We start from the raw sequence: 17,872 nt of genomic DNA, 5'->3' as shown, positions 1-17,872 counted from the left end.
TGTGGATGAGTGGGTGTGGATGAGGGTGTGTGGATGAGGGGGTTTGGATGAGGGGGTGTGGATGAGGGGGGTGTGGATGAGGGGGTGTGGATGAGGGGGTGTGGATGAGGGGGTGTGGATGAGGGGGTGTGGATGAGGGGGTTTGGATGAGTGGGTGTGGATGAGGGGGTGTGGATGAGGGGGTGTGGATGAGGGGGTTTGGATGAGGGGTGTGGATGAGGGGTGTGGATGAGGGGGTGGGATGAGGGGGTGTGGATGAGGGGGTGTGGATGAGGGGGTTTGGATGAGGGGGTGTGGATGAGGGGGTTTGGATGAGGGGGTGTGGATGAGGGGGTGTGGATGAGGGGGTGTGGATGAGGGGGTGTGGATGAGGGGGTGTGGATGAGGGGGTGTGGATGAGGGGTGTGGATGAGGGGGTGTGATGAGTGGGTGTGGATGAGGGGGTGTGGATGAGGGGGTGTGGATGAGTGGGTGTGGATGAGGGGGTGTGGATGAGGGGGTGTGGATGAGGGGGTGTGGATGAGGGGGTGTGGATGAGGGGTGTGGATGAGGGGGTGTGGATGAGGGGGTGTGGATGAGGGGGTGTGGATGAGGGGGTTTGGATGAGTGGGTGTGGATGAGGGGGTGATGAGGGGGTGTGGATGAGGGGGTGTGGATGAGGGGGTTTGGATGAGGGGGTGTGGATGAGGGGGTTTGGATGAGGGGGTGTGGATGAGGGGGTTTGGATGAGGGGGTGTGGATGAGGGGGTGTGGATGAGGGGTGTGGTGAGGGGGTGTGGATGTGGGGTGGGTGGGGGGTGGATGAGGGGGTGTGGATGAGGGGGTGTGATGAGGGGTGTGGGGGTGTGATGAGGGTGTGTGGATGAGGGGGTGTGGATGGGGGGTGTGGATGAGGGGGTGTGGATGAGGGGGTTTGCTTACTATGCGTCCCTCCGTGGCCTCCCCCAGGAGCCCCCCGAAGGTGATGACGGGGGACATGCAGGCGCAGTAGAGGAACAGGAAGGAGGCCAGACACTGCAGGCTCACTGCATCTGTGTAGTCAGACAGGTAGTGGGGGGCCTTGCGCTTGATGTCCATGAGAAGACCTCCAAAGACCCTGCAGACAGAAGGATGGGAGGAGTCAAGAAGACCCTGCAGACAGAGAGATGGGAGGAGTCAAGAAGACCCTGCAGACAGAAGGATGGGAGGAGTCAGGAAGACCCTGCAGACAGAAGGATGGGAGGAGTCAGGAAGACCCTGCAGACAGAGAGATGGGAGGAGTCAGGAAGACCCTGCAGACAGAGAGATGGGAGGAGTCAGGAAGACCCTGCAGACAGAGAGATGGGAGGAGTCAGGAAGACCCTGCAGACAGAGAGATGGGAGGAGTCTGTCTCCTGACGGCACCAGGAAAGCATCTCCTCTTACTTTAAATGGGGACTGGATGTGAATGTAAATGTATTCAACAGAGGCCCCAAACCACTGTTGCTGCCTGGTAATGAGGAGAAACAACATGGCCTGGAAGCGATGGCATTCCCCTCCCCTCTCCTCCCCTCTCCTCCCCTCCCCTCCCCCCCTCCCCTCCCCCTCCCCTCCCTCTTCTCCTCCCCTCCCCTCCCCTCTTCCCCTCCCCTCTCCTCTCCTCTCCTCTCCTCTCCCCCTCTCCCCTCCTCTCCTCTCCTCTCCCCTTTTCTCCTCTCCTCTCCCCTCCCCTCCCCTCACCTCCCCTCTCCTCCTCTCCTCCCCTCTCCTCTCCCCTCCCCTCACCTCCCCTCCTCCCCTCCCCTCTCCTCCTCCCCTCTCCTCTCCCCTCCCCTTTTCTCCTCTCCTCTCCCCTCCCCTCCTCCTCTCCTCCCCTCTCCCCTCCCCTCCCCTCCCCTCCCCTCCTCCCCTCACCTCCCCTCCTCCCCTCCCCTCCTCCCCTCACCTCCCCTCCTCCCCTCCCCTCCCCTCCCCTCAGGTTCAGCCAGCAACTCGCTACTGCCGCGGGGTTGCCATGGTTACCAGCGCATGACTTGGACCCTGGATCCCTGAGGCTGCAGCGATAATGAGCTGGAGAGCTAACTGTCGGAGGAAGATAAAGAACCTGATGGCTCTTTCTCTTGTGTCTGTTGCAGCCAGCCTCGATGGAAATTAGCAGGTAGAATTTGTCACAACAGAGACAGTAGGAAAAGTTGGAGTGCCTTTTGAAACATGCTTATCATGTTTGGACTGGATATCTTCTCGTCTTTATCTACACTGGTACAGCTGAGCTAGCCCAATCTCTCCACCTCTCTGACTGATCATCCTCAGGTCTTCTCTCTTTTTACATCTCCCCCTCCTCCTCCTCCTCCCCCTCCTCCTTTTCCTCACCTCCTCCTCCCGCTCCCCCTCCCCCCCTCCTCCTCCCCCCCCTCCTTCTCCCCCCCCTCCTCCTTCTCCTCCTCACCCCCCTCCTCCTCCCCCCCCTCCTCCCCCTCCTCCTCCCCCCCTGCTCCTCCTCCCCCTCCTCCTCCCCCCCCTCCTCCCCCTCCTCCTCCCCCCCTGCTCCTCCTCCCCTCCTCCTCCCCTCCTCATCCTCCTCCCTCCCCCTCCCCCTCCCCCCCTCCTCCTCCCCCTCCCTCCTCCTCCCCCCCTGCTCCCCCTCCTCCTCCCCCTCTCCTCCTCCTCCTCCTCCCCCTCCTCCCCCCCCCTCCTCCTTCTCCTCCTCACCCCCTCCTCCCCCCCCTCCTCCTCCCCCCCCTCCTCCTCCCCCCCCCCTCCTCCTCATCCTCACCCACCTCCCGGTGCGCTGTAGCTCTGGCCCCCCGTGGCCTCCATGCTCCTCCTCCCCTGCCTCGGTGGAGCCGTTCGGTAGGGGAGCTGTCCTCCTCTTCTCCTGTGAAACACACATCGACCCCTCCATCAGCTCCGGTAGCACCAACATCACCTCTGCAGACACCCCCCCAGACCAGCACCCTACCAGGCTGACATCCCCCAGACCAGCACCCTACCAGGCTGACACCCCCCCAGACCAGCACCCTACCAGGCTGACACCCCCCAGACCAGCACCCTACCAGGCTGGGGCAGGTGGTCTGGTGGTCAGACCTAAGGAAGAGCTAACTGTGAGTCAGGCCTGTTCATGGAGAGCTACTGTCTTTATGGTTATCGCTCCAGCGCTAATTTAGAGGCTAATGTCTACGTTGAATCTAATAATGATCTGAATGGTGTTTGTTCCAGCTGGGCTTGGGGGAAAAGCCTACAGGAGGTTCTCCAGGAACAAGGCTGGAAAGTCCTGCTGCAGTGTAGGAAAGCGACCCCCCGAACAGGAAGTGCTGTTCTCTGGACTCACCTGAGACGGTACACTTTTGGGTGGTTCTATCCGTATGGAGGGGTCCCACTCCCCCGGAGGCAACACGGTCACCTGGTCCAGGAACTCATCGATGCCGGCGATCAGATCGTTGCGGTCCTTCGCTTTGTAGGCAACATCATGGAACACCTGGGAAGGCCGGATAATTCATTCAGTCCCCTGAAAGACATGTCGCTCATTCGGTCCCTGAAAGACATGTCGCTCATTCGGTCCCTGAAAGACATGTCGCTCATTCGGTCCCTGAAAGACATGTCGCTCATTCGGTCCCTGAAAGACATGTCGCTCATTCGGTCCCTGAAAGACATGTCGCTCATTCGGTCCCTGAAAGACATGTCGCTCATTCAGTTTGTGCAGATGCCCAGAAGAAGGCTGTGCGGACCGGATTATTGGTAATTTCCGGAAAATAGCGGGATAAAGGCTTTTTGAATTTAATCTCCCTTAATCCCTGACCTGAGTGCATCATCCTTTTAGTACTCTTAGAAAGCTGTGTCACCCCCCTTCCCCCGCCTCCCCCGCACTTTGACTGCAGATCAAGAGTTCACAGGTGCAAACTACCAAATGAATATCATACATTACATATTAGACTCATTAAGGGAACAATTAGATTGTGAGGAACTCTACACAGTTTCACAACTCGTGCGTTCTTCTTCTTTGAGACGTTCTAGTCCTAGGAAGTTGTCGACGGGGAGGAGAGACAGGAGCAGTGACTAAGCACTCACAGTTCCATGCATGTCATTAAAGAGCCGCATTAACACTAACAAATAGTTCACCACTTGTAGAACGTGAGGAGATCTGCTGCTGGGCTGTGAAATGAGCCAGGCTGTGGGGGCCCCAGAGAAGTGACTGGACATCTGAACGTCACAGCGCCCGAACATTATCTTGTCAATAACAATCAACGCTTCCACAGAAAAACAGGACACTAATTTGCGTGGAAAGTGTCAACGACCCGGACAGCTCTCCTGTCCGTTTAGCGGTTAGTCCTACCTCGTCTGTCATGAGCGTTGCGATGGATCTGCCAATCTCGTGATACTGTGGCCCTTTACCCAGAGGGCCGAGCAGGATGAACAGGAACCTGGAGCACAACCAAATAAGGAGTCAACCACCACCACATAACAAGCCCATGACAATAACCCAGGCTTGACCATGATGAAAATGTTTTCCTGTCTTCCACTAACACTGACCAGCTGTGGACGTCCAGTCCAGTGTGCCGCTCACCTGGTGGCGATGGGGACCTCCGCCAGGCCGTTCAGCAGCACGGCAGGGGACAGACGGACAAACGCCACCACCGGCTTCTCCAGAAACTCCAGCTCTCCCACCAGGACGTTGGACGCCTCCGCACCGGGGGGAATCTTCTTCATGAAATGGAGGTCGATCTGAAACAGGACACGGGTAAGGATGAAGTACTGTGTTAAGCTTTGTTGCAATATGGTCTGAGTAGGGAATTTGTCTACGGAAATGTATTTCCTGAACTTGAAGTGGGTGAGGATCAAAATATCACTGAAATCTAGTTTTGATCCACACAGATTATCTAGGACAGCAAATGTTTGACCTGTTTCGGGGTAAAGTTTCGATTGGCCAACTATAAACATAATATTTCTTAACAGATACCGTATTACCAGAGAATGTGTAATATAGTATTACTTCGATTAAACGCCGTGGCATTTATTACACAATGTTCATTTTTGGTGCTGCGTTTATTCGAGGGCGGCGTTTAATAGGGGTTATGCGGAAAACACTTCCGTATTCGGTAAAACAGACATCATCACTTCCGGATCTGTACGCTCTATGGTGACATGGTGCTGTTTTACACATGATGCCTCCAGTTTCCAATTTTATATCTTGGTGAATTCTGCGCCAAAAAGGTTGAGGATGGCAGCCTTTAGAAGAAAAAGCGATTCTCCATTGATCTGTCGACTTGGAATTTTGATTTGGGTCGTGATAGTCTTATTTGAGTGAGAACGGCTCGCCCGTTAGACTGCATAGTCTGACTGTAGGCGGCAGCCACGTCTCGTTCGCGTCATGTCACAAAGTAAATAATTTTACATGTTGGTCAATTTTACACCAAAAAGGTCGATGAGGGCAGCTTTCAAGAGATATAGGAATTCTGAATTTAGCCAGGCGGTACGATTTTTGGTGTGATTTGTGTAAAATTTGCAATCTGAGTGAGACTGCATCTGTTCGGATTTTCCCGCATCTGGTACTTAAACCGTTTGGATACATGTTCTTCACAGTTAAATAATTTAAAATGCCCAACATGCTCATAATAATAATGATGTTATTATTGATTGTGTGAACCATAGATAGGCCTATATATAAAGGCTATGGTGTGAACTAGCTGGGTTTGCCGTTGGGTTAGCACAGCAGCGGAAATGATTACATCTGTGTAACACTTGCACAGAATACACATTATTACGAAATATTACCAGATGTTGCAAACTAAATCCAAACATAGCAGTTTCATGGAATCTCCAAGGTTAATCTCCTCATTTTGCAATGTGCCCGCCACCACAGTGGTCAGAGCTAAGTGATCCTGATCCTGTGTTCTTCTGCTTTTGGGCTGCAGTGCGTCAAACACTGTAAGAGAGTATGCAATATCCTGAGGAGCCTGTAGGGGCACCAGAGTCCATGTCTGGAGGTAGGATGTGCTGGGAGACATGTGGAACTACACGACAGAGAGAGTGGGGGATAGTGACAGAAAAAAAGCCAGCTTCTCAAGGCCGACATATCCACCATGACTTAGTTATGAGATTTAAATCTTAATAGTATCTATAGATTCTAAATCTAAAAACGTATAAAAGTATTTAAAAGTATTTTTACAAGAATAAATATGTAACTGACATATCAGACACTTGTTTTGCTCTAGTTGCAATGCAGTAATAACTATTTAATTAGTTGTCACAAGAGAGTGAATCAGTCAGACCAGTTCTGTTGAGGGACCATCTGTAAGAGTCACTATGTCCACATGCTGCCAACATGGAGACAATGGCACACCTGCTTTGTTACTTACAACATTATACTTGCTACACAATTCAAATGAACTCCAAGTACTCGTTTAAAATACCCCCGGAACAGAACGATCTGTTCTTGTACTGATCTGGTCTATTTATTGATTCTATTTATGATCTATTTATGGTCTACTTATCTAAGTATGTTGTGCGTTGTGTGTGTGGTATCCACTTACATATTAAAGATGGGAGTCAGGTGGCTGAGCGGGTGAGAGAATCGGGCTAGTAATCTGAAGGTTGCCAGTTCGATTCCCGGTCATGCTAACTGACGCTGTGTCCTTGGGCAAGACACTTCACCCTACTTGCCTCGGGGGAATGTCCCTGTACTTACTGTAAGTCGCTCTGGATAAGAGCGTCTGCTAAATGACTAAATGTAAATGTAAAGAGGTCTAATCCACATGGGTCAAGAGGAAGGCTGGAGACTTGTGGCCCCCGAGGCAGTCCGTCCAGTCTGAGATGGGAGTCCAGCTGTGTGGCGTTAAAGCTGTCATGGCTGACAGCACTGTGGTCCCACGCTCAGAATGACCTAAACCCTAATCCACTAATAGAGGAATTTTTCATGAAACATAAAAACAAATCCAAATGAGTACTTATTGTACACAACGTAAAAGATTCAAATGAAATTTATCTGTTTCCACTTCCTGCAGTCGGATGCTGAGATATAGGCCAAAGCACCCATTAGAGGGAATTATAATTGAACTGTGTCAGTTGTGTCTATTTGAAGCACATGAACACCATTGTCCTATCGCATTTAGTCTTTAACAACAGAACATGAGAGGAACTGCCTGGAGCAGATGTGATCCACCACGGTGCGCTGGTGGTTGCTGTCGCTGTGCAGTGTATCTGGCTGCATGCTGTTGTGTTCAGGTCACACTGTACCTTACTGAAGTCCACAGCGCTGTTCTCCCTGCTGACGTCTCCCTTTCCCTCAGTGGGCACAGGCAGCAGGGACTGGGGAGAGACCAGCTGACCTGGATCAGAGAGAGAGACAGACAGAGAGACAGAGGGATGGGAAAGGAGAAAGAAGAGATGAGATGCGAGGAGATGAGAGAGAGAGGAGGATGAGAGGAGAGAGAGGACAGAGAGAGAGAGAGGACATGTCAATCCACATGCCTCCATTGGGAGGCATCCTTACCAAGCTAAAGTGCATCAGCGCAGCAGACCAGTGGTGATAGATCACTGCCCTGCTGCCACATCATAGATCTGTGGTCTTAAACCCTGGTCCTCAGGGCCCACTGTCCTGCATGTTCCTGCTCCAACACACCTGATTCAGATGAATGGTTGTTATCAGGCTTCTGCAGGGCTTGATAATGACCCGTTCATGTGAGTCAGGTGTGTTGGTGAACTCCCTACAGGGAGGAAGAGGACTGACAGGAGCAGGACAGGGCAGAGGTTTGACCTCCCTGAGTAGGGTGGCCATCTATCTCACACTGGCCCTGAGGCAGGGGGGTCAGGGGCGACCTCCCCCCCTCTCGAGGAAGCAGAGGGCGGAGCCTGAAAACGGGGGAGGGGGGTGCGCAGGGAGAGGGCTGGTGGAGGATGCGCAGGGAGAGGGCTGGTGGAGGATGAGCAGGTAGAGGGCTGGTGGAGGATGAGCAGGGAGAGGGCTGGTGGAGGATGAGCAGGTAGAGGGCTGGTGGAGGATGAGCAGGGAGAGGGCTGGTGGAGGATGAGCAGGGAGAGGGCTGGTGGAGGATGAGCAGGGAGAGGGCTGGTGGAGGATGAGCAGGGAGAGGGCTGGTGGAGGATGAGCAGGGAGAAGGCTGGTGGAGGATGAGCAGGGAGAGGGCTGGTGGAGGATGAGCAGGGAGAGGGCTGGTGGAGGATGAGCAGGGAGAGGGCTGGTGGAGGATGAGCAGGGAGAGGGCTGGTGGAGGATGCGCAGGGAGAGGGCTGGTGGAGGATGCGCAGGGAGAGGGCTGGTGGAGGATGCGCAGGGAGAGGGCTGGTGGAGGATGCGCAGGGAGAGGGCTGGTGGAGGATGAGCAGGGAGAGGGCTGGTGGAGGATGAGCAGGGAGAGGGCTGGTGGAGGATGAGCAGGGAGAGGGCTGGTGGAGGATGCGCAGGGAGAGGGCTGGTGGAGGATGAGCAGGGAGAGGGCTGGTGGAGGATGCGCAGGGAGAGGGCTGGTGGAGGATGAGCAGGGAGAGGGCTGGTGGAGGATGAGCAGGGAGAGGGCTGGTGGAGGATGCGCAGGGAGAGGGCTGGTGGAGGATGCGCAGGGAGAGGGCTGGTGGAGGATGAGCAGGGAGAGGGCTGGTAGAGGATGCGCAGGGAGAGGGCTGGTGGAGGATGCGCAGGGAGAGGGCTGGTGGAGGATGCGCAGGGAGAGGGCTGGTGGAGGATGAGCAGGGAGAGGGCTGGTGGAGGATGCGCAGGGAGAGGGCTGGTGGAGGATGCGCAGGGAGAGGGCTGGTGGACGGGGGTGAAGGGGAACAAAGCTTATCCATTAGGGTTCCAGCCTGGCTTGTTGTCCTCAGAACACTGACTGATGCTAACCCAAGAACTGATACTTCTGTTACTTGGCTAAATATCAATTTTCAGTGTTTGATCCATTGAATGAAAGGCAGGTTGAAGTCCTAAGTGACATATCCCTGGGAAAATGAGGAGAGCCAGAAATATAAAAAACATGCCTTGTGAAATTGGATTCAAACTCCTCATTCAGTATCATACCAATGTACAGGGGCTCTATTCAAGAAGCAAACTGCAGAGGTAGCAGCTGTCCATGAAGAATCACCGTGACAACACCTTTACATGCCGCAGTGTCTGCACCGAGTGGGATTCTGCTTTCACATACTCAGGGAAGGTGATAGTTCACTTATTGTAGTTTTGTTTCTGCAGTTCAATCTGGTGCTTGTAGATTCAGCAGCATGATAGAACAGTGTGTTTCCACGACTACTGAGTGGTCTGTTAAAACACTGCTTCTGTTAAAACACTGCTTCTGTTAACACTGTGCTTCTGTTAAAACACTGCTTCTGTTAAAACACTGCTTCTGTTAAAACACTGCTTCTGTTAACACTGTGCTTCTGTTAAAACATTGTGCTTCTGTTAACACTGTGCTTCTGTTAAAACACTGCTTCTGTTAAAACATTGTGCTTCTGTTAACACTGTGCTTCTGTTAAAACACTGCTTCTGTTAAAACACTGTGCTTCTGTTAAAACACTGTGCTTCTGTTAACACTGTGCTTCTGTTAACACTGTGCTTCTGTTAAAACACTGCTTCTGTTAAAACACTGTGCTTCTGTTAACACTGTGCTTCTGTTAAAACACTGTGCTTCTGTTAACACTGTGCTTCTGTTAAAACACTGCTTCTGTTAAAACGCTGTGCTTCTGTTAACACTGTGCTTCTGTTAAAACACTGTGCTTCTGTTAAAACACTGTGCTTCTGTTAACACTGTGCTTCTGTTAAAACACTGCTTCTGTTAAAACACTGTGCTTCTGTTAAAACACTGCTTCTGTTAAAACACTGCTTCTGTTAACACTGTGCTTCTGTTAAAACACTGTGCTTCTGTTAACACTGTGCTTCTGTTAAAACACTGTGCTTCTGTTAAAACACTGTGCTTCTGTTAACACTGTGCTTCTGTTAAAACACTGTGCTTCTGTTAAAACACTGTGCTTCTGTTAACACTGTGCTTCTGTTAAAACACTGTGCTTCTGTTAACACTGTGCTTCTGTTAAAACACTGTGCTTCTGTTAAAACACTGTGCTTCTGTTAACACTGTGCTTCTGTTAAAACACTGTGCTTCTGTTAAAACACTGTGCTTCTGTTAAAACACTGTGCTTCTGTTAAAACACTGTGCTTCTGTTAACACTGTGCTTCTGTTAACACTGTGCTTCTGTTAAAACACTGCTTCTGTTAAAACACTGTGCTTCTGTTAACACTGTGCTTCTGTTAACACTGTGCTTCTGTTAAAACACTGCTTCTGTTAAAACACTGTGCTTCTGTTAAAACGCTGTGCTTCTGTTAACACTGTGCTTCTGTTAAAACACTGCTTCTGTTAACACTGTGCTTCTGTTAAAACACTGCTTCTGTTAACACTGTGCTTCTGTTAAAACGCTGTCTGGTGTTCTTCATGTCTTAATAAACTTGGCTTGTGGAATGCTGGCAAATTTAGCTTCCAAAACATAATTCCTGTAAAAGGTGTGAGAGATTAAACCTCTGTTTCTACACTTGAATGAACATGCCATTCTCTGTCCTGTTCATTTGCTGCTGTTAGGCAGATATTAGCTTTCCTTTGGAACCCTCCCTGGTGATGGAGTAACCCTCCCTGGTGATGGTGTTACCCTCCCTGGTGATGGTGTAACCCTCCCTGGTGATGGTGTTACCCTCCCTGGTGATGGAGTAACCCTCCCTGGTGATGGAGTAACCCTCCCTGGTGATGGTGTAACCCTCCCTGGTGATGGAGTAACCCTCCCTGGTGATGGTGTTACCCTCCCTGGTGATGGAGTAACCCTCCCTGGTGATGGTGTAACCCTCCCTGGTGATGGAGTAACCCTCCCTGGTGATGGTGTAACCCTCCCTGGTGATGGAGTAACCCTCCCTGGTGATGGTGTAACCCTCCCTGGTGATGGAGTAACCCTCCCTGGTGATGGAGTAACCCTCCCTGGTGATGGTGTAACCCTCCCTGGTGATGGAGTAACCCTCCCTGGTGATGGAGTAACCCTCCCTGGTGATGGAGTAACCCTCCCTGGTGATGGTGTAACCCTCCCTGGTGATGGTGTTACCCTCCCTGGTGATGGAGTAACCCTCCCTGGTGATGGTGTTACCCTCCCTGGTGATGGAGTAACCCTCCCTGGTGATGGAGTAACTCTTTGTATCAGAGGCTGTGTATATGATTCCTCTTGGTTCCACATACACACTTAATCTGACTGACTGATTGTATATATGTCTGTATTTTCTTATCAAATCTTATCAAAACACCTCCTCCATTCACTATCTATCATTGACATATTGATTGGATTACCACCTTCATAAATTATGTTTTAGGAAGTACGAGCAGAGAAAGGCTGTCAAGAGTTAAGTTGCCTGGATCCGGCTCCTCCTCCTCCTTCTTTTGCTGGGGTCTGGGGGGCGGAGGGGCGGGAGGGGGGTGGGTGGAGGATGGTGGGAGTGGAGAGGAGATGGAGGTCCGCTGGGGGCAGCAGAGCCATGGGGAGCAGGAGGCCACCTGGATGTCACTAGCCATGACCCTGGCCCACACGGAGCTCCTTACAGGACAGAGAGATGGACCGCCTGCTAGACACACACACACACACACAGATACACACACACACACACACAGATACACATATGCACACAGATAGATACACACACACATACACACAGATAAACACACATCCATACACTCACGCAGAGATATACACACATGTACACCCTCTCACACACACACGCACAAACACAGATACACACATACACATAACAAAACACACTCACACACACGAGGAGACAAGAAAAGATGCACAGACTGAGACAGTGAAAAGGAGGTCACACATGGATGATGTCTTGCACTTGGCTACATGACCTCCACTGAGGCAGCTGGGTCATGTCTGTAGGTAGGCCTCAGACACTGAGGCAGCTGGGTCATGTCTGTAGGTAGGCCTCAGACACTGAGGCAGCTGGGTCATGTCTGTAGGTAGGCCTCAGACACTCTGAGGCAGCTGGGTCATGTCTGTAGGTAGGCCTCAGACACTCTGAGGCAGCTGGGTCATGTCTGTAGGTAGGCCTCAGACACTCTGAGGCAGCTGGGTCATGTCTGTAGGTAGGCCTCAGACACCACAGACACGCCACACACTCACACGACACTAACACCTGACAGAGGTTCTCTACATGTCGAACGCTCAGCTCATTTCACATCCTCTTCCTTGGTAGACCAGGGAGCTGTTTATCTATGTTGCTGTAGGTCTATGTTGCTGTAGGTCTATGTTGTTGTAGGTCTATGTGGCTGTAGGTCTATGTTGTTGTAGGTCTATGTTGCTGTAGGTCTATGTTGTTGTAGGTCTATGTTGCTGTAGGTCTATGTTGCTGTAGGTCAATGTTGATGTAGGTCTATGTTGCTGTAGGTCTATGTTGCTGTAGGTGTATGTTGCTGTAGGTCTGTGATGCTGTAGGTCTGTGTTGCTGTAGGTCTGTGTTGCTGTAGGTCTGTGGTGCTGTAGGTCTGTGGTGCTGTAGGTCTGCGGTGCCGTAGGTCTGCGGTGCTGTAAGTCTGTGGTGCTGTAGGTCTGTGATTCACCGTTCTTGTCGGTGCCGTGGGGTTCCTCCGGCTGCTTGCGGCCCATGTCAGCGAAGGATCGCACGATGGGGATGCGGTTGGCCAGCTTCTTCTGGTTCTGGTGGTGGTGCTGCAGGAGCAGAGCCTCCCTCACCCTCCTCCTCAGAACCTCCCCCAGGGGACTCACCGTCTCCTGCTGGTCCAGCACCATGTCTGCACACACACACAAAATCACAGATACACACAACATAAGTTAGGTATCAGGTTGGTGCTATTGTGTTCCAGTGTGTGCCAGTGTTCCAGTGTGTGCCAGTGTTCCAGTGTGTGCCAGTGTGTGCCAGTGTGTGCCAGTGTTCCAGTGTGTGCCAGTGTTCCAGTGTGTGCCAGTGTGTGCCAGTGTTCCAGTGTGTGCCAGTGTGTGCCAGTGTTCCAGTGTGTGCCAGTGTGTGCCAGTGTTCCAGTGTGTGCCAGTGTGTGCCAGTGTGTGCCAGTGTTCCAGTGTGTGCCAGTGTTCCAGTGTGTGCCAGTGTGTGCCAGTGTTCCAGTGTGTGCCAGTGTGTGCCAGTGTTCCAGTGTGTGCCAGTGTGTGCCAGTGTTCCAGTGTGTGCCAGTGTGTGCCAGTGTGTGCCAGTGTTCCAGTGTGTGCCAGTGTTCCAGTGTGTGCCAGTGTGTGCCAGTGTTCCAGTGTGTGCCAGTGTGTGCCAGTGTGCCAGTGTGTGCCAGTGTTCCAGTGTGTGCCAGTGTTCCAGTGTGTGCCAGTGTGTGCCAGTGTTCCAGTGTGTGCCAGTGTTCCAGTGTGTGCCAGTGTTCCAGTGTGTTCCAGTGTGTGCCAGTGTTCCAGTGTGTGCCAGTGTGTGCCAGTGTTCCAGTGTGTGCCAGTGTTCCAGTGTGTGCCAGTGTGTGCCAGTGTTCCAGTGTGTGCCAGTGTTCCAGTGTGTGCCAGTGTGTGCCAGTGTTCCAGTGTGTGCCAGTGTTCCAGTGTGTGCCAGTGTGTGCCAGTGTTCCAGTGTGTGCCAGTGTGTGCCAGTGTTCCAGTGTGTGCCAGTGTTCCAGTGTGTGCCAGTGTGTGCCAGTGTTCCAGTGTGTGCCAGTGTTCCAGTGTGTGCCAGTGTTCCAGTGTGTGCCAGTGTGTGCCAGTGTTCCAGTGTGTGCCAGTGTGTGTCTCCTCTGTGTCTCCACTGTCCAGCAGGTCTGTACCTATGACCTCCTCCAGGGATCCGGCCCTCATGTCCAGCAGCACCGTGCCATTCAGGATGCAGCTGCGCAGCTCGAACAGGCTGTGGAGGGAGAGCGTGGCCACGTACGGCTTGCTCCACCTCTCGCCCCCGTCCTCCACGTCCTCCTCAAACTTCAGCCACCTGCAGCAGCGGAGCAGAAACAGGGCCAGGCTGGCTGTCAGACAGGGGACAGGGGATCCAGCCAGGCTGGCTGTCAGACAGGGGGAAGGGGATCCAGCCAGGCTGGCCCTCAGACAGGGGACAGGGGATCCAGCCAGGCTGGCTGTCAGACAGGGGACAGGGGATCCAGCCAGGCTGGCTGTCAGACAGGGGACAGGGGATCCAGCCAGGCTGGCTGTCAGACAGGGAGCAGGGGATCCAGCCAGGCTGGCTGTCAGAGAGGGGGCAGGGGATCCAGCCAGGCTGGCTGTCAGAGAGGGGGCAGGGGATCCAGCCAGGCTGGCTGTCAGAGAGGGGGCAGGGAATCCAGCCAGGCTGGCCCTCAGACAGGGGACAGGGGATTCATACACAAACACACAAACAGGGACTCTACAATGGGGGCAGATCAGCTTATTATGTCTGGGACGTAACCCTGTCTGTCTATGTGTGTTCTGGGCAGTGTTGCAGCAGGCTGCACCATGTCCACCCATCCCTAGGTCAAGGCTCCAGAGCTAACGCTCACATCTGTCTGCGGATGTCTGGTTTCCTTGCTGGTTCAGGCTGGCTCTGCTCGTGCTGCAGTGCTTATTAGTTAGGCTTTATTTAGCCAGACCGGATGGTTACATAACAAGCCTTCTTTATGTAATTTTAACCCTTTCAGGTAACACACGCTTCTCTTTATGAATCATCTTCACCCTCATGTTTCACACTGCAGCGTAACAGAAAGGAATGGTTGTGTGTTAGTTTAACTGTCATAACAAAACTGGCCCAATCTCTGAGGTTTGTTTTTGCCTTTGTAATAATTAGTTAGCTGTGTGAATGATAATTATGTTGTCTCTGTCTGTTTATGAACCATGGTGGTTGCTCTATTCTCTGTGAATATCCAAAGAATCGAAAGTTGTTGTTCCCTCATGCAAAGTGGGAAAAGCATTTCCAACCCCCTATAACCTCAACCTGTATTAGTTAGACTAGAATCAGGAAGTGTTGCCACTGGAGCAAGGGCATGACAGGAGCAGCCCTGATTGGCTGTTAGCGAGAGGTCCAACATGGCGTCCGACCTGGCGGTTTCTCTCCACTCCGCCTCCTCTCCCTGCCGCAGGCAGATCTCGTCCAGCTCGGTGAACAGGTCGTGGGGGAGGTGCTCCTCGTCATCATCCTCCGTGCCCAGGAGGAACTGCACCCGCTGGGACGGCGTGTCTGGGGCACAGAGACACACATGGGTCACATCCAGCCTCGTCGCACGCTGATGAGGTCATAAAGACATGGCAACTTCTCCCAGTATGTGAGCTGCTATTGGCTAAACCCTCAATGACCAAAATCCATAAAATCCTAGATATACAGAACCATGCAAAAGTCTTAGGCACACTTTTTTTTGTAAAACAAAAATGCTTTGAGAAATGAATGAAAATACTTTTATACTGCTGCAGAAATATAGAAGACAAAAATAATTATATTTAAGACAATATTTACGTAAACATTCTTGGGTGCCAAAGACTTTTGCACAGTACTGCATTATAACTGTAATATCAAAAAGAATCATCTCTGCTCACACAAGAGGGTGATGGTGATTCTTCGATGTTCTTACTCGATTCCAAACAAACATTCTACAGTTTAGCTTCCGCTTAACGTAGCCAGGTGATCTCCTATTGGCCAAGGTCAGGGCTGGCCTGGCTCACCATTGGACGGGGACTCCCTCCCCTCTGCCAGGGTGGGGTCCCTCTCCTTGCTTCTCTTCCTGTGTCGGTGGCCGTGGTGTCTGTGGCCATGCCTGCGGTGGCTCCGTCGGCCTGTGGGCACGTGCACCCCGATGTAGAGCGTCCTGTGGTCTGGGGACACAGTGGGGGGGGGGGGGGAGAATGATCATGAAGACGGGTCACTAGTTAGTCAGTACCTGAGGCCTTCTCGCGTGGTCTGTTGAAAGGTCATAGCTACTGTACTCCACACCTACTTATCTTCTATGCTGAAGCGATGACGTGTTCAATGCTTTTACCCATAACGTTCTTCTCCATGGGCTCAAGCACAGAGACGCATCTGTCATGGACGCCCAAGCAGGCCGGGTCTCTGACTTAATCCCTGCTAATGCATCTGAGAGGCTGGGAACACAGAGCCCCGAAACACAGACCAACTTCCAAATGAGCTTCCGAGGACTCAACTGTTTTGGCTTGCCTCCCTTCGGCCTACAGATGGATAATCCTCTACGACACAGATAAGAGCAATATTTTGCTGTGAATATTCTGGATCTTTATTGAGACATTTTTGAAGCTCGTTGTGAATCCATCTGTATCAGTGGTCTTCAACCCTCATCCTCAGGGCCCACTGTCCCGTATGTTCTAGATGTTTCCCTGCTCCAACACACCTGATGCAAATGAATGGCTTTTAGACAGACAGACAGGCAGGCTGACAGACAGACATGCAGACATACATGCAGACTGACAGACAGACATGCAGACAGACAGACAGAAAGGCTGACAGACAGACAGGCTGACATACAGACAGAAAGGCAGACAGGCAGACATGCAGACAGACAGACAGACAGGCTGACAGACAGAAAGCCTGACAGAAAGGCAGACATGCAGACAGACACACAGACAGGCAGACATGCACACAGACATGCAGACAGACAGACAGACAGGCTGACAGACAGACATGCAGACAGACAGACAGACAGACATGTAGACAGACAGGCTGACAGACAGACAGACAGACAGACAGACAGACAGACAGAAAGGCAGACATGCAGACAGACAGACATGTAGACAGACAGACATGTAGACATGCAGATATGCAGACATGCAGACATGCAGACAGACAGACAGACAGACAGACAGACAGACAGGCTGACAGGCTGACAGACAGACATGCAGACAGACAGACAGGCTGACAGACAGACACACAGACAGACAGAAAGGCTGACAGAAAGGCTGACTTGCAGACAGACATGCAGAGAGACAGACATGTAGACAGACAGGCAGACATGCAGACAGACAGACAGACAGACAGACAGACAGACAGACAGACAGACAGACAGACAGACAGACAGACAGAAAGGCTGACAGACAGACAGACAGAAAGGCAGACATGCAGACAGACATGCAGACAGACATGCAGACAGACACACAGACAGACAGGCAGACATGCAGACAGACATGCAGACAGACAGACATGCAGACAGACAGGCTGACAGACAGACAGAAAGGCAGACAGACAGAAAGGCAGACAGGCTGACAGACAGATATGCAGACAGACAGACATGCAGACAGACATGCAGACAGACAGACAGACAGGCTGACAGACAGATATGCAGACAGACAGACATGCAGACAGACAGGCTGACAGACAGACAGGCTAGCTGAATCCCAAGCTTTGTTATCACCTGGTTTCAGGGCTAATGACTTCATGCACTATAATAGTGACTTTTCTGCTGTACAAACATGGGCATCTGTGTCTTGTAAATAGACGTTAAATTAGTTGAGAATAAAGACCTTAAAAGCAGAGCATTAATGATGGATGATTCTGAGTGTGCATGCGTGTGAGTAGACAAAAATGTGTGTGTATGTGTGTGTATGTGTGTGTGTGTGAGCACTCAGCCCTTATTAAACAGGAGCTCTGATCTGTTCCTGTCACGGCTCACTGTCCAGGAGGATTAAGATGAACCACGTCACACTAAACACACCCGAACACCTTGTCACCCTGTCACCATGACGCCCACAACTACACAACACACTCCTCTTACACCACCTGGGCACTACATGCCTGAACACCCTTCAACCTAGAACTCACACAGCAACACTTTACATTAAGGTTACACTGACTATCATGTAACTATATAGGAATATATATTTCATTAAGATCACCATCTTATCAGACTACCATATCAGTTCCAATCATGATACTATAGTTATTGCTAAGTACAGTTACATGGTAGTTGACTCAACCTTAATGTAAAGTGTTGCTATGTAGTTACATAGACGACTA

The 17,872-nt window shown here is 51.7% G+C and overlaps 1 protein-coding gene across 3 annotated transcripts in view; it reads right to left on the bottom strand.

The window, feature by feature from the left end:
• The window catches only part of slc4a10b (solute carrier family 4 member 10b), a 19,424-nt gene extending 6,690 nt beyond the window's left edge, over nucleotides 1-12,734 (bottom strand). For all 3 annotated transcript variants that reach the window (XM_067227907.1, XM_067227916.1, XM_067227923.1), the window contains exons 1-7: nucleotides 12,543-12,734; nucleotides 7,189-7,280; nucleotides 4,520-4,677; nucleotides 4,289-4,376; nucleotides 3,287-3,433; nucleotides 2,736-2,833; nucleotides 922-1,096 (exon numbers count right to left, since the gene is read on the bottom strand). In XM_067227907.1, coding sequence (XP_067084008.1) covers nucleotides 922-1,096; nucleotides 2,736-2,833; nucleotides 3,287-3,433; nucleotides 4,289-4,376; nucleotides 4,520-4,677; nucleotides 7,189-7,280; nucleotides 12,543-12,732 — 948 coding nt within the window. In that variant the 5' untranslated portion in view covers nucleotides 12,733-12,734. The remainder of the gene's footprint in view (nucleotides 1-921; nucleotides 1,097-2,735; nucleotides 2,834-3,286; nucleotides 3,434-4,288; nucleotides 4,377-4,519; nucleotides 4,678-7,188; nucleotides 7,281-12,542) is intronic.
• Nucleotides 12,735-17,872: the final 5,138 nt, after the last annotated feature.

The sequence above is a fragment of the Osmerus mordax genome, chromosome 2 (genome assembly GCF_038355195.1).
Source record: "Osmerus mordax isolate fOsmMor3 chromosome 2, fOsmMor3.pri, whole genome shotgun sequence".
Taxonomy (NCBI): domain Eukaryota; kingdom Metazoa; phylum Chordata; class Actinopteri; order Osmeriformes; family Osmeridae; genus Osmerus; species Osmerus mordax.
This window is presented reverse-complemented; position numbering and strand designations above follow the sequence as displayed.